This window comes from Pelodiscus sinensis, chromosome 19, assembly GCF_049634645.1.
Source record: "Pelodiscus sinensis isolate JC-2024 chromosome 19, ASM4963464v1, whole genome shotgun sequence".
Taxonomy (NCBI): Eukaryota; Metazoa; Chordata; order Testudines; family Trionychidae; genus Pelodiscus; species Pelodiscus sinensis.
In genome coordinates this window covers 9,961,377-9,972,936 of record NC_134729.1, presented here as the reverse complement: position 1 = coordinate 9,972,936, position 11,560 = coordinate 9,961,377, and the positions used below count along the sequence as shown (strand labels likewise).

Here is an 11,560-nt window from a genome sequence, read left to right as displayed (position 1 = left end):
ACTCCCCTGACATCGCTGTGGCCAAAACCCAGCAGGTCCTGACCCCCAGCCCCACTCCTGCTCTCCCCACGAGTCCCCACTCCCCTGGGGCCAGACCCCGCGGGGAGGGGGGTGCAGCACGCCGCTCTCCCTGCCTGGCTGCTCTGTGTGCCAGTCGCTGCAGCTCTGTGGCTGGTGCCGGCGGAGGCTCCGCGTGTTTGCTCTGCCCCGGGTCTCCTCCCTCCCCAGACCCAGCCCAGTGCAGGGCGGAGGGGCTGGGCGGGAGCTCGCCAGACCGGTGAGTCACCGCGGCCCCGGGGGTGTCAGGGAGCAGCGTCGAGGAGCCTGTCACCGCGCACGGGGCGGGGGGCGCGGCGGGGTTACCCTGAGCGCGCCCCGTCGAGCCCAGGGGAGGCAACCGGGACCAGCTGGGCAGGGGGACCGGAGAGCTGGTGAGTTACAGGGGCAAAGCGGGGGCGTGGTCAGAAATCCTCCCCCACCCCCCGGCGGAGCGAGAATCCGGTTTCCACTCACCCAGAAAGGGCGGAGGAAACGGGGGATTCGGATTTCGCGTTCCCGCAGAGGAGGGAGTCCGGATTTACTCCCCAGCAAGAGCGACGGGGGGGGCAACAGGCGAACTTTAGTGGGATCTGGATTGGCCCTTGTGGAAATGGGGCAGTTGGGGTTTGCCCCCAGGAAAGGGGGGGAGTGGATCTGGTTTTGCCCCAGGAAGGGGGGGAAGGCAATTTGTCCCTAGGAGAAAGGGGACAATTTTTAGGGGAGAGGGATTCTCTGGGAGGTAGAGGGGATAAGATAGTGCTTGTTTGCCTCTTCTCAGAGAGAGTTTTTGGGGTGCAGATTTCCCCCTGGGGCTGTGGGAGGGAAACACATCCTGCTTTGGGGGGCCTTGTTTGGTGGGACCCCCTTCAGTTCCCCTTACCTCCCCCCGCCCAAATGGAGCAGGCCCCAGCCACCTCTGGAAGCCTGTGTGAAGAAGTGGGGGTTGAGCTCAGAGGCTGGGTGGCTGGAGGTGTCTGGGGACTACAAGTGCTAGATGTTGCCTGAGCATGACTGGAGGACACCTAGCAATGTGGGGATGGATAGGGGATGCCTGTGAGCGTGGCATGACTGGGGGTGTCCAGAAATGGGGGGGCATAGAGAGGGGGAGGGGTTGCCTGAGGGCTGGGCATGGCAGGAGCATGGGGTTGGGGAGGGCTTGCTTGGAGCTGGGGGTTAGTCTGTGTGCCTGGGAGGATGAGGGACTCGGGCCAGGCGGAGGAAGAGGAAGAGGAAGAGGAAGAAAGGGGGGACTCTCTTCTGGGTCAGGCTGGGAGTGGGGGCCAAGGGGCTGGGCACTCAGAGCATCTGAGAATGCTGGGCCAGTCCAGGGATTTGCTGATCACCCCTGCTGCAGGTGAGGGTGAGGGGAGGCTCCACGTGGGGGTAGGCATCAGGTGTCCTAGGCAGCCAGGCACCTGGCCACTCCAGAGTGAAGCTCTTGGCTCCTGCATGCCTGGAGTAGCTTGAGCAGCTGGGCCTCCATTCTGGATCGAGGTTCCCCCAGACCACACTTCCCCATGCCAGAGGATCTGTCCCCCCCCCCCACCCTTCTGCCTGGGAGAGCAGGCATTCGGGATGCCAGCTGGGGGCACGGTGGGGCAGCAGAGCAGAGATGTAGGGGGGGAGGTATTAATGAGGCTACCAACCTCTGGAGGTGGTGGCTGTGCTCCAGGGAGGGCAGGAGCCCCCTTTCAGTTTCCTGTTGTCTCCCCAAATTCATGGTCTTCTGCCCATTGATTCCTTTTGGGATGGTCTGAAAGATGCTCTAAGGGCTGCAGTGAGAGTGAGGTGGGGGCTGGATGGGTCCTGATCCCTGCAGGGCCTCACAGATGCGAACAGGCCCCCAGCACTGCATCCCAGGGGCTGGAGGAGGGATCCTACATTCCCAGCTGCCCATGCTGGACAAGGACTCCAGGGCTGCCCCAGTTTGTCTCCTCTTTCCCCACTGTGATCCCTGAAGTATCCAGTTGATTGTAAGCACCATGGATGGTGGGGGAGTCCAGCTGTTAGTTCTGGGTGTTGTTTCCTAGTCACACCCTGTCGAGCCAAACATGCATCTGAGATGTAATGATACTGGGGGGGACACAGAGGTGGGAGGGATAGATGGGGATACTTCCCACTGCTGGATTGGATCCTGTGTGTCAAAAGCCCTCTATTGCTAATGGTGAGTCTCCTCTAAACTCAAGTTTCACAGACTGGTACCGTCAGAGCAGGAGGAGCTGGGATCTGTCCCGGCTTTGCAGCATGATCACTCCCCCTGCCCTGCCCCCACACAAAGCCCTCAGTGGCAGTGGGGCTGTGTCAATACTCAGCTCTTCACCTTTGCCCAAAGCCACACATTGGCTCAGTGGAGCCAAGACTAGGAGCCCCGGGGGTTCCTGGCTGTACACGTGGGTGCAAGTCCCTTGGGCCACCTGCCAGCCCTACACACTCCTCACTCCATTTACAGCTCCGCATGGGGAGTGTGGACTAGCAGTCAGAGCAGAGTTTCTTCCACTATTACTTTGGGCTTCCCTGGAGAGTTCCAACCCTGCTTTTAAAAATTCTCTCTGCTCTGAATTCTCCAGATTGCCCCAAACTGCCGGCGGCTTTCTCTGCCCCCCCCATCTCCTCTGGTGCCCAGCACAGTCAATGGAAATATTTACTCCGCTGTGCAGGCACACATACAAACCACAAGGAAGCAGCTGCCGGGACAACATCCCTTGTGGAAGAGCCGGCTTGCCTCACTCTCCCCCCTGAGCAAAGGGAAAGGCATTTCCTTTGGGGAGCCCATCTAGCACCCGACGGGGTGGAGGGGAAAAACCGAGGCAGAGCCAGGAGCTTTCCCGCTGGTTGTCAGTCTCAGCTGTATCCCCATCCCTTAGTCAGTGCAATGAAAAAGGTCACGCTCTGCCTCCCACCACCAGTGGCAGCAGTAGGCAAAGGTGGTTAAGTTTCGCCAGCCCTGCAAGGAGCAGTAAAGGGTTTGGGGGAATTGAGGCACAAGGGAGGGAAGGGAATTGCCTAAGATCACACAGTGTCAATGGCAAAGTCTGAGACCCAGGAGTCCTGACTCTTAGCTCCTCTGCTGTAACCACTAGACACCTCCCCGCCCCCCTTCCAGTGCCAGGGATAGAAGTCAGGAGTCCTGACTCCTAGCTCCACTGCTCTAACCATTAGACACCACTACCACCCAAATATGGAGACAAAATCCAAGAGTTTTGATGGAAAAACCAAAGACTGAACAGGCCGCCAAGACTGCTTTCAAGGAGGGCACCCCAGGGGAGGGGTGGTGCACATTGGCAGGGGATCGGGGTGGGTACGTGGGCTCACAGAGCCATCTTCTGGACTTAGCCTCTCTGGAGGGAGGGCAGAAAGCATCTCCCCATGGGGACAATTAGATACATTTTCACAAGGGCTAGCTGGTTCACAATCGTTTGCCCCATTGAGCAAACCCTGGCTCTGTCCCCACTCCAGAGAAATGTGAGTGGCAGACTCCAGATCTGCAGACCTGGTTGCTGTGCAGCAGAGGTGGGATAAGGGGGGTGCAGGACGGACTTGGGAGAGTACAGGGCCAAGGAGATGGAGGGGGCTGTTAAACTTCCCATTTCTGGGAATGGAGTGGGGTCTAGTGTGTCAGAGCAGGGGGGACCACGGACCAGGACTCCTGGCTTCTATTCCCATCTTGAAAGGGAAATGGGATCTAGTGGTTAGAGCGGGAACCAGGAACCACAACTCCTGGGTTCTAGTCCCAGCTATGGGAGGGGTGGGGTCTAGTGGTCAGAACACAGGGGTCTGGGAGCCGGGAGCCTGGGTTCTATTCACACTCGGAGGGGAGCAGGCTCTAGGAATTAAAGCAGGTGGGTCTGAGCCAGGCTTTTATCCCCAGCTCAGGGTGGAGGGAAGAGTGGGATCCAGCGGGTTAGGGGCAGAGGCTGGAAATGAGGGTTCCTGGGATCCATCCCTGCTGCACAACACAAAGACTGAGGCTGGATCCCCCCCGCCCCCAGGCTGGGTAAAGGCGAGCCTAGGGAGCAGAGTCCTGTCTGCTTCCTGTCACCCTCAGCCAGCATCACCCCCTCTCTGTTGCCTGGAGGCCACAGGGCGTTGCTATGGTGCTTGGAACCCCCTGCTCCCAGGTGGCGGGTTCCAGGGCCCGGGCTGGCAGGGCCCACCCAGCGCTGGTTAAACCCCACGCGGTGCCCGGTGCCTGGGTTGCTCTCAAGCCACGGAGCAGGACTCTGCAGCTGGCTGGATCAGCTTTCAGCAGCCCTTTGAAAGCGGATCCAGTGTCTCCCCCTGGCTCCCCCTCCCCGCTCATATCGATGTCCTGGATCGAGCTTCCTATGACTCCGTGAGTAGCCCTGTCCCGTGGCTGGGCAGGCGGGGAAAGGAGACTGGGTGAGACTGAGGTGGGGAGGAAGTGGTGTGGGTGACCCGCAGGGGGTACCAGAGGGGGCTTAGTAGGGGGCACCCTCACCGTGCAGTCTGTGCAGGCCCCAAAGCTGCACTGCAGCATGTGACCTGTGTCTGTCGGACTAGCCACACTCCCCAGCCCTGCTGTCCTGCCCCCTTTCCAACAGGAGTAATTCCCTTCTGCCTTCCTACATCCTGCCCTGAAACTTCCCCTGTCAGAGCAGGGCTCTCCTGTCTCAGGCTCTTGAGGGGCTATTAGCCAGCGGCTGTGACCCACCCCAGAAGTGGCTGCATGTCAGGGCAAGGCAAGCAATGTACTCGGGGATGGCTGGTGTTGTGGAGGTGAAAGAGATTCAGGACAGGACAATTTTCTCTCTCAGGCTGGGCTCCTGCCAGGGACCAGCTCCCTCTCCTGGTCCCGCAGCCTGAAGACCTTTGCTCCCCAATGGCCCTCTTCCACTCAATTGCCTGTTTTCATGCAGCAGGGCCTGTGTGCTTGGGCGCCCGAGCTCCTGCTGACCGACCGAGGACCCAGCAAGCTCGCAGGCCTGAGCCTAACCCCTCCCTCTCTCTGCAGACAGGATGATCCCTGTAGCTGAATTCAAGCAGTTCACGGACCAGCAGCCAGCCTTCAAGGTGCTCAAGCCCTGGTGGGATGTGCTGGCCGAGTACATCACGGTGGCCATGCTCATGATTGGGGTTTTCGGCTGCACCCTGCAGGTGGGTACCGGGCGTGGGGGGGGTAAGCCATGACCACCCTCTGTGAAAGCCCTCCCATGCAGCAGCAGGGACAGGACCTGGGACCTCTGTGGCCCCCTCCCTCTGGAGCTGAAGGGGAATCACCAGCAGCAGCAGCAGTAGAAGGTTCTATCCTCAGCGGACAGTAGCAGGTGCTGTGCTCATGGCAGGTGTCAGCAGTGCCCCTAAGAGCAGGGAGCAAACCCCGAACTCTGGAGAAGGCAGCTGGCGGGGAAGAGCCCCGGTAGCCGGTCACCCTCCTGCCTGTCAAATGGAGTCCCAGCATGCCCTCTGCCCTGACGGGAGGCAACTGGAAGACGTCTCCCCTGGGGAACTGGGCAATTTGGATCTGAACCCCCCGGAGTTGGGAGGGGGTGGGGTTTGGCTTTGGACCACCAGGCGGGCGAATGCAACCTTCCTGCTGGGAGAGGAGAGGGTAGGCCCAGGGCTCGAGGGAAAGGGAGAAGGGCAAGGGCCCTCAGTACAGCCCCTAAGAAGGGGTAATCCCCCCCCACTCCGCAAGCAGGAGGGATCGGCCTCCCCTGGAGCATGTAGAGTATCTGGGCAGGTGCTGCCTCCCTCTGCCCTGCTGCAGGGGATCCGTGCCCAGGCAGGGAGCTCGCCCCAGCACGTCTGGGGTGTGGCTGGATGTTGGGTTGCCCTGCAGGAGGGGATGCAGGTGGGATTGAAGGCTGTGGCTGAACCACAGGAAGGAAACGGGCCACTGGGCTCATCCAAGTGGGGGAAAACAGCTGAGAACAGGAGTCCTGACCCCCAGAACCCCTCCCCCATACTCCCCTGCTAGAGTTGGGAACAAAACCCAAGCATCTGACTTCTACCCCCGCCCCCAGCTGTACCCACTAGATTCCACCCTTGAATGCTAGTGGCTAGTGGATGGGCCGGCACGCTTTGCATTCTGGGGTGGAACAGGGGACACGGGAGAAGGACCCCTCCATCCTTGTCTCCCGCTTGAGCTACCCCGACTCCCCCTGCCCTGTTTTAGGTTGGTCTGTCATCAGGGTGGAGGTCGCCCCCAGATGAGGGTCCCTCTGACCTTGAGGGGAGGAATCTGTCCATAGAGAAGCCCAACACCACGTGCACACGGCAGCAGCCCCGTTACAGCGTCTCCTCTCATGGCAACAGGGAGAACATCCGTGTCAGCAAGTCCCACAGGCAAAGCCCCAGGGCCACGTGTGGGGAGGAGGACGGGAGCAAGATCAGCTCCCCTGTAGTCCCCCTTGAGTTAACCATTTCACCGCCTGCCAGCCAATGAGGTGCCAGGAGATGGCAGGATCTGCCAGGGAAGTACAGAGAACCCCCCGCTTAGGTGAGAGAGTGGTTAAAGCAGGGGGCTGGGGGTTGGGACTTCTGGGTTCTTTCCCTGGCTCTGGGAGATGAGTGAGGTCTAGGCATGGGGAGGGCAGAGAGCTGGGGGTGGGACTCCTGGGTTTCACTCTCAGTTCTGGCTCTGACTTTCGGGATGACCTCAGGCAAGTTCCCTGCACGCACACACTCAGACCCTGCTGACACAGGGACCCTCAGCACAGCACTCTTCTGCTTGAGCTGAAGGAGCAGCTCCATCAGTGGGCAGCAGTAGTAGGTTGGTCATTCACAGGTGGGGAATGCCACTCATACTGCATAGGTGGGTTTGGCTTGTTCAGAGCCAGGGGCTGAATGTCACGTTTCTGAAAGAGGAAGATGCGTGGCCCTGGGGTTGCAGTAACCAGTTGATTTATTTTGTGTATCACCAGGCCAGCCAAGGCTCTGCAGAACGAAGGGCATTAATACTGTATAGCAGCCTGGCCAGTTCCTCTCTGCTTCCTGCCCCCCGCGCTCCCCCAGCTCTCGTAACTAACAACATCACAGCGGGGACTGTTCCCTTCAGAGTCAGGACTCCTGGGTTGCGATTAGCGATGGCTTGGCCTTGCATGAGCCGTGGATCACACGGGCTCCCATGGGGCTGGCATGCGCCGTGTGCAGTGCATGTGTTTGCATGCTAAGCTCGTGGGAGGTGCCCGCCGCTCTAGCTGGAGGAAAAGGCTGGCGTGAACTAGCGGCTCTTTGTCTTTTGTTAGTCCCATTTCTCTCCGCATCACAAGGGGCTTTAGAGACTTGCTGCCACCCTGGGGTTGGTCGGGCACAGAGAGGAGGGAAGCAGCCTAAGGCCAAACAGAGAGGTAGGGATAGAGTGGGGGATAGGATCCACTAGATCCCACGCTCCTCCTGGAGCTGGGGACAGAACCTAACTCCAAGCACGTGTGCTCTAACCACTAGACATACTTCCTTGCTACCAGCTGTGCTTCTTGGACTCTGTCTCCTTTGTCCTAGGGCCAAAGTGGGTCTTGGCCACTCAGGCCTTTGGCCTTCTTGCCCTTGCCCATTGATGCTTCAGAGTGCAGCCCACTGAAACTACAACTCCCAGCAGCCCGTGTGTTGTGGACCCCCCCCCACCACAGCTCTGAAGATGTGCTGGCTGGGCTGCAGCCTACTCCGGCAGCAGAGGCAGGGGGCAGGGGTCAGCCTTGGCTTCAGTCTCATGGTAATTCTTCTGCACTACTCTGCATGGAATAGACCTCACCTGGAGTAGTGTGTCCCGTTCTGGGCCCCACATTTCAGGAATGATGTGGACAAATTGCAGGAAATCCAGAGAAGAGCAACAAAAATGATTACAGGAAACATGGCCCACGAGGCAAGATTGAAAAAAAACCTGGGTTGGTTTAATCTGGAAAAGAGAAGTCTGAGAAGGGGACCTGATCACTCTTTTCAAGAACATGAAAGCTTGTTACAAGGAGGCGGGAGAAGAAGCAATGGGCTTAAATGCAGCAAGGGAGGGTTAGACTGGACATTAGGAAGAATTTGCTAACTGTCAGAGTTGTTAAGCACTGGAATAAATTGCCCGGGGAGGTTGTGGAATCGCCATCATTGGAGATTTTTAAGAGCAGGTTAGACAAGCAAGCACCTGTCAGGGAAGGTCTAGGTAATACTTAGTCCTGGCGTGAGTGCAGGGGACTTGACTCGGTGACCTCGGTCCCTGCCAGGCCTAGGATTCTGTGATATTGCATTGGTGCTGTGTGTGTAAGCTGCCCCTGGGCTGGGCACAGCTTCAGTGCCCGATACCACTATTGCCCTGACACATGCATGAATGCAGCCTGCAGTCGGTGCTCAGGGCAGAACCACGCATGGACCGTTGCATGACGCCTGGGGCCAGACCCCCACTGTGTGTCAGTGGGCCATTGCTCCGTTGGGGTCACATCCCCACCTGGTGTGAATCCGGATCCCCCATGGTTTCCTAACCTGCCTCCCTCTGTGGCTCTATCCCCAGGTGACACAGGATAAGATCATCTGCCTCCCCAACCACGTCCCCGCCAGCGCCTCGCACTCTGTCGACACGTGCCAAAATTTTGCCAGGAAGAGCCTCAACGCCTCGGAGCCAGACACAGCCCATCCAGCCCGAGAGATGAGTGGCCTGCGCAACAACCTGGACATCCAGCAGTACAGCTTCATCAACCAGATGTGCTACGAGACAGCCCTGCACTGGTACGCCAAGTACTTCCCCTACCTGGTGGTCATCCACACCCTCATCTTTATGGTCTGCGCCAGTTTCTGGTTCAAGTTCCCTGGCACCAGCTCCAAGATCGAGCACTTCATCTGCATCCTCGGCAAGTGCTTTGACTCGCCCTGGACTACCCGGGCCCTCTCTGAGGTCTCTGGGGAGAACCAAGAAGGGTCAAGCCCAAAGAAGGAAGACCGGCGGAGGAAGAGCATCAAGGACGAAATGCCCGAGCCCCCACCTCCACTACAGCCCGTCCAGTCCATCTCTGAGAAGAAGGTAGCGGAGGCTCCCTCCGTCAGCCTGCTGGACAAGAAGGAAGGGGAGCAGGCCAAGGCTCTGTTCGAGAAGGTGAAGAAGTTCCGGCTGCACGTGGAGGAGGGCGACATCCTCCACACCATGTACATCCGCCAGACGGTTCTCAAAGTCTTCAAGTTTCTGATCATCACAGCCTACAATGGGGCCCTGGTGCAGAACATCCACTTTATCGTGCCCTGCAGCGTGGAGATGGAAGACATGACAGGCTATGGCCACTTTTGCTGCAACCACACGAAGGCCCACCTCTTCTCCAAGCTGGCCATCTGCTACATCTGCTTCTTGGGTGTCTATGGCCTCACCTGCCTCTACACGCTCTACTGGCTCTTCCACCGGCCGTTGAAAGAGTACTCCTTCCGCTATGTGCGGGAGGAGACAGGCATCAGCGACATCCCTGACGTCAAGAATGACTTTGCCTTCATGCTGCACCTGATTGACGAGTACGACTCCCTTTATTCCAAGCGCTTCGCTGTCTTCCTCTCCGAGGTCAGCGAGAGCAAGCTCCAGCAGCTCAACCTCAACCACGAGTGGACGGAAGAGAAGCTGCGGCAGAAGCTGCAGCGGAATACGCAGGGCCGCCTGGAGCTCCACCTCTTCATGCTGCCCGGCCTGCCTGATGCCGTCTTTGAGCTGACGGAGATGGAGGCCCTGAAACTGGAGCGGCTCAAGGACGTGACCTTCTCACCACTGGTGGCTCAGCTCGTCCGCCTCCACGAGCTCTCCCTGCTGAACTGTCCTGTCAAGCTGCCATTTGCCTCCCTGGTCTTCCTACGGGACCACCTCAAAGTGATGCAGGTCACCTTTGATGAGATCAAGGACATGCCACTGTGGATCTACAGCCTGCGTGGGCTGGAAGAGCTCCACCTCTCCGGCCTCTTCAGCCAAGACCTGGGGAGAACATCCGGCCTGGAGAGCCTGCGGGAACTGAGGAACCTGAAGGTGCTCACGTTGCACAGCAACATCGCCAAGGTGCCACCCAGTGTGACCGATGTCTCGGCCCACCTGCAGCGGCTCTGCATCCTCAACGACGGCACCAAGCTGGTGACCCTCAATAACCTCAAGAAGCTGGTCAACGTTCGGGAGCTGGAGCTGGTCAACTGCAACCTGGAGCGCATCCCCCATGCCGTCTTCAGCCTGGTCAGCCTGCAGGAGCTGGACCTGAAAGACAACCAGCTGCGCTCCATCGAGGAAATCATCAGCTTCCAGCACTGCCGCAAGCTCGTCTGCCTCAAGCTCTGGAGCAACCACATTGCCTATATCCCCGAGCACATCCGGAAGCTCAAGAGCCTGGAGCAGCTCTATCTCAACCGCAACAAAATAGAGGTCCTGCCCTCTCAGCTCTTCCTCTGCACCAAGCTCCGCTACCTTGACCTCTCCAACAACAGCATCCACGTGATACCCCCGGAGGTAGGTGTGCTCCAGCATCTCCAGTACTTCGCCATCTCCTCCAACTCGGTGGAGACTCTGCCTGAGGAGCTCTTCTTCTGCAAGAAGCTAAAGACTCTGATGGTGGGACACAACAAGCTCTCCACCCTCTCTCCCCGCCTGGGCAACCTCTCCTTGCTCAGCAAGTTGGAGCTGAAAGGGAACCGTCTCGAGACCTTGCCACCTCAGATTGGGAAGTGCCAGGCGCTCAAACGCAGCGGCTTGGTGGTGGAGAGCACCCTCTATGAGATGCTGCCCATGGACATCCGGGAGAGGCTGGAGAGTGAATGAGAAGAGGAGACACTCAGCAGCAGGTACAGACTCTTTGGCCACCTGCAGAAGGACTGACGGACATCTAGAGCTGGGAAGGCCTGGTTTGCCACGCCCCAGTGCACCTGTCGCTCCCAGGCCGGAGTTGCAAGGGCACCTGGGAGATCTCCCAGCGGGACTCTTACCAAAGAATCGGCCCCCCTGGCTATGGCTATGGGGGACTCACCTTTTCATCCCAGTGCAAACAGGGACAGTCAGGGACCTGTACGGCAGGGCTGCCATGCTTGATAGTGGATTGCGTGGGAGAAATGACTCTATTTATACTTATTTTTTAGTGTTAACAAGCAGCATTTATTGCTTTTTAAAAAGAGCAGTTTGTGTGTGTGTAAATGGCTCCTGTTTTAGAGTGCTGGGTCACCCTTTGGTCACTGCCCCACAAATTCTCCCCCACCCCATGGTCTAGCCCATTAATTTCCTAGGCAATCTGATGGGTAATTTATAGAACAGGGATGGGCAATAGTTTTTTGCCGGAGGCCACTTCAGAAATTTTTAAAGTAATGCCGGGCCACACCAGAAGGGGCGGGGCCTCAAGCGGAAAGGGCGGGGCCAGGATACTTCCCTGCTTCCCCACCAATAGACCATGATTGGTCAATCAGGGCTTGGGGGCAGGGCAGCACACGAAATCTCCTCCCACACTGCCAGGAGCATGTGGCGCTCGTAAGCACGGCTTGCTCCTTGCAGGGTGAGGACAGGGCCTGCTCCCCCCCCTCAGGCCCCTGACTGGTCTGGGAGTGGGGGAGCATGCGAAGTCTCTTGGCAGGGTGGAGG

The 11,560-nt window shown here is 58.6% G+C and overlaps 1 protein-coding gene across 6 annotated transcripts; it reads left to right on the top strand.

Annotated features, from left to right (window-relative positions):
- The first annotated feature begins 251 nt into the window (after positions 1-251).
- Positions 252-11,102, top strand: LOC102459330 (volume-regulated anion channel subunit LRRC8E). 6 transcript variants are annotated; one of them, XM_075902198.1, is made up of 4 exons: positions 4,156-4,372; positions 5,016-5,154; positions 6,316-6,499; positions 8,495-11,102. In XM_075902198.1, the coding sequence occupies exon 4, from the start codon at positions 8,630-8,632 to the stop codon at positions 10,751-10,753; it is 2,124 nt and encodes a 707-aa protein (XP_075758313.1). In that variant the 5' UTR covers positions 4,156-4,372; positions 5,016-5,154; positions 6,316-6,499; positions 8,495-8,629; the 3' UTR covers positions 10,754-11,102. The 6 variants fall into 6 exon arrangements, with proteins under 6 accessions (XP_075758314.1, XP_075758310.1, XP_075758309.1 ...); XM_075902195.1 differs by lacking the exons at positions 4,156-4,372; positions 6,316-6,499 and adding an exon at positions 253-431; XM_075902194.1 differs by lacking the exons at positions 4,156-4,372; positions 6,316-6,499 and adding an exon at positions 254-431 and having other exon boundaries at positions 5,012-5,154.
- Positions 11,103-11,560: the final 458 nt, after the last annotated feature.

What these genes read in the sequence shown, in the direction of transcription:
- LOC102459330 (XM_025189175.2), top strand. Translation starts at nt 4,344, where the DNA reads ATGTCCTGGATCGAGCTTCCTATGACTCC. An exon ending in ATCGAGCTTCCTATGACTCC is followed by an intron (nt 4,373 to 5,015) that starts GTGAGTAGCCCT and finishes CTCTGCAGACAG; the next exon opens with GATGATCCCTGTAGCTGAAT. An exon ending in TTTTCGGCTGCACCCTGCAG is followed by an intron (nt 5,155 to 8,494) that starts GTGGGTACCGGG and finishes CTCTATCCCCAG; the next exon opens with GTGACACAGGATAAGATCAT.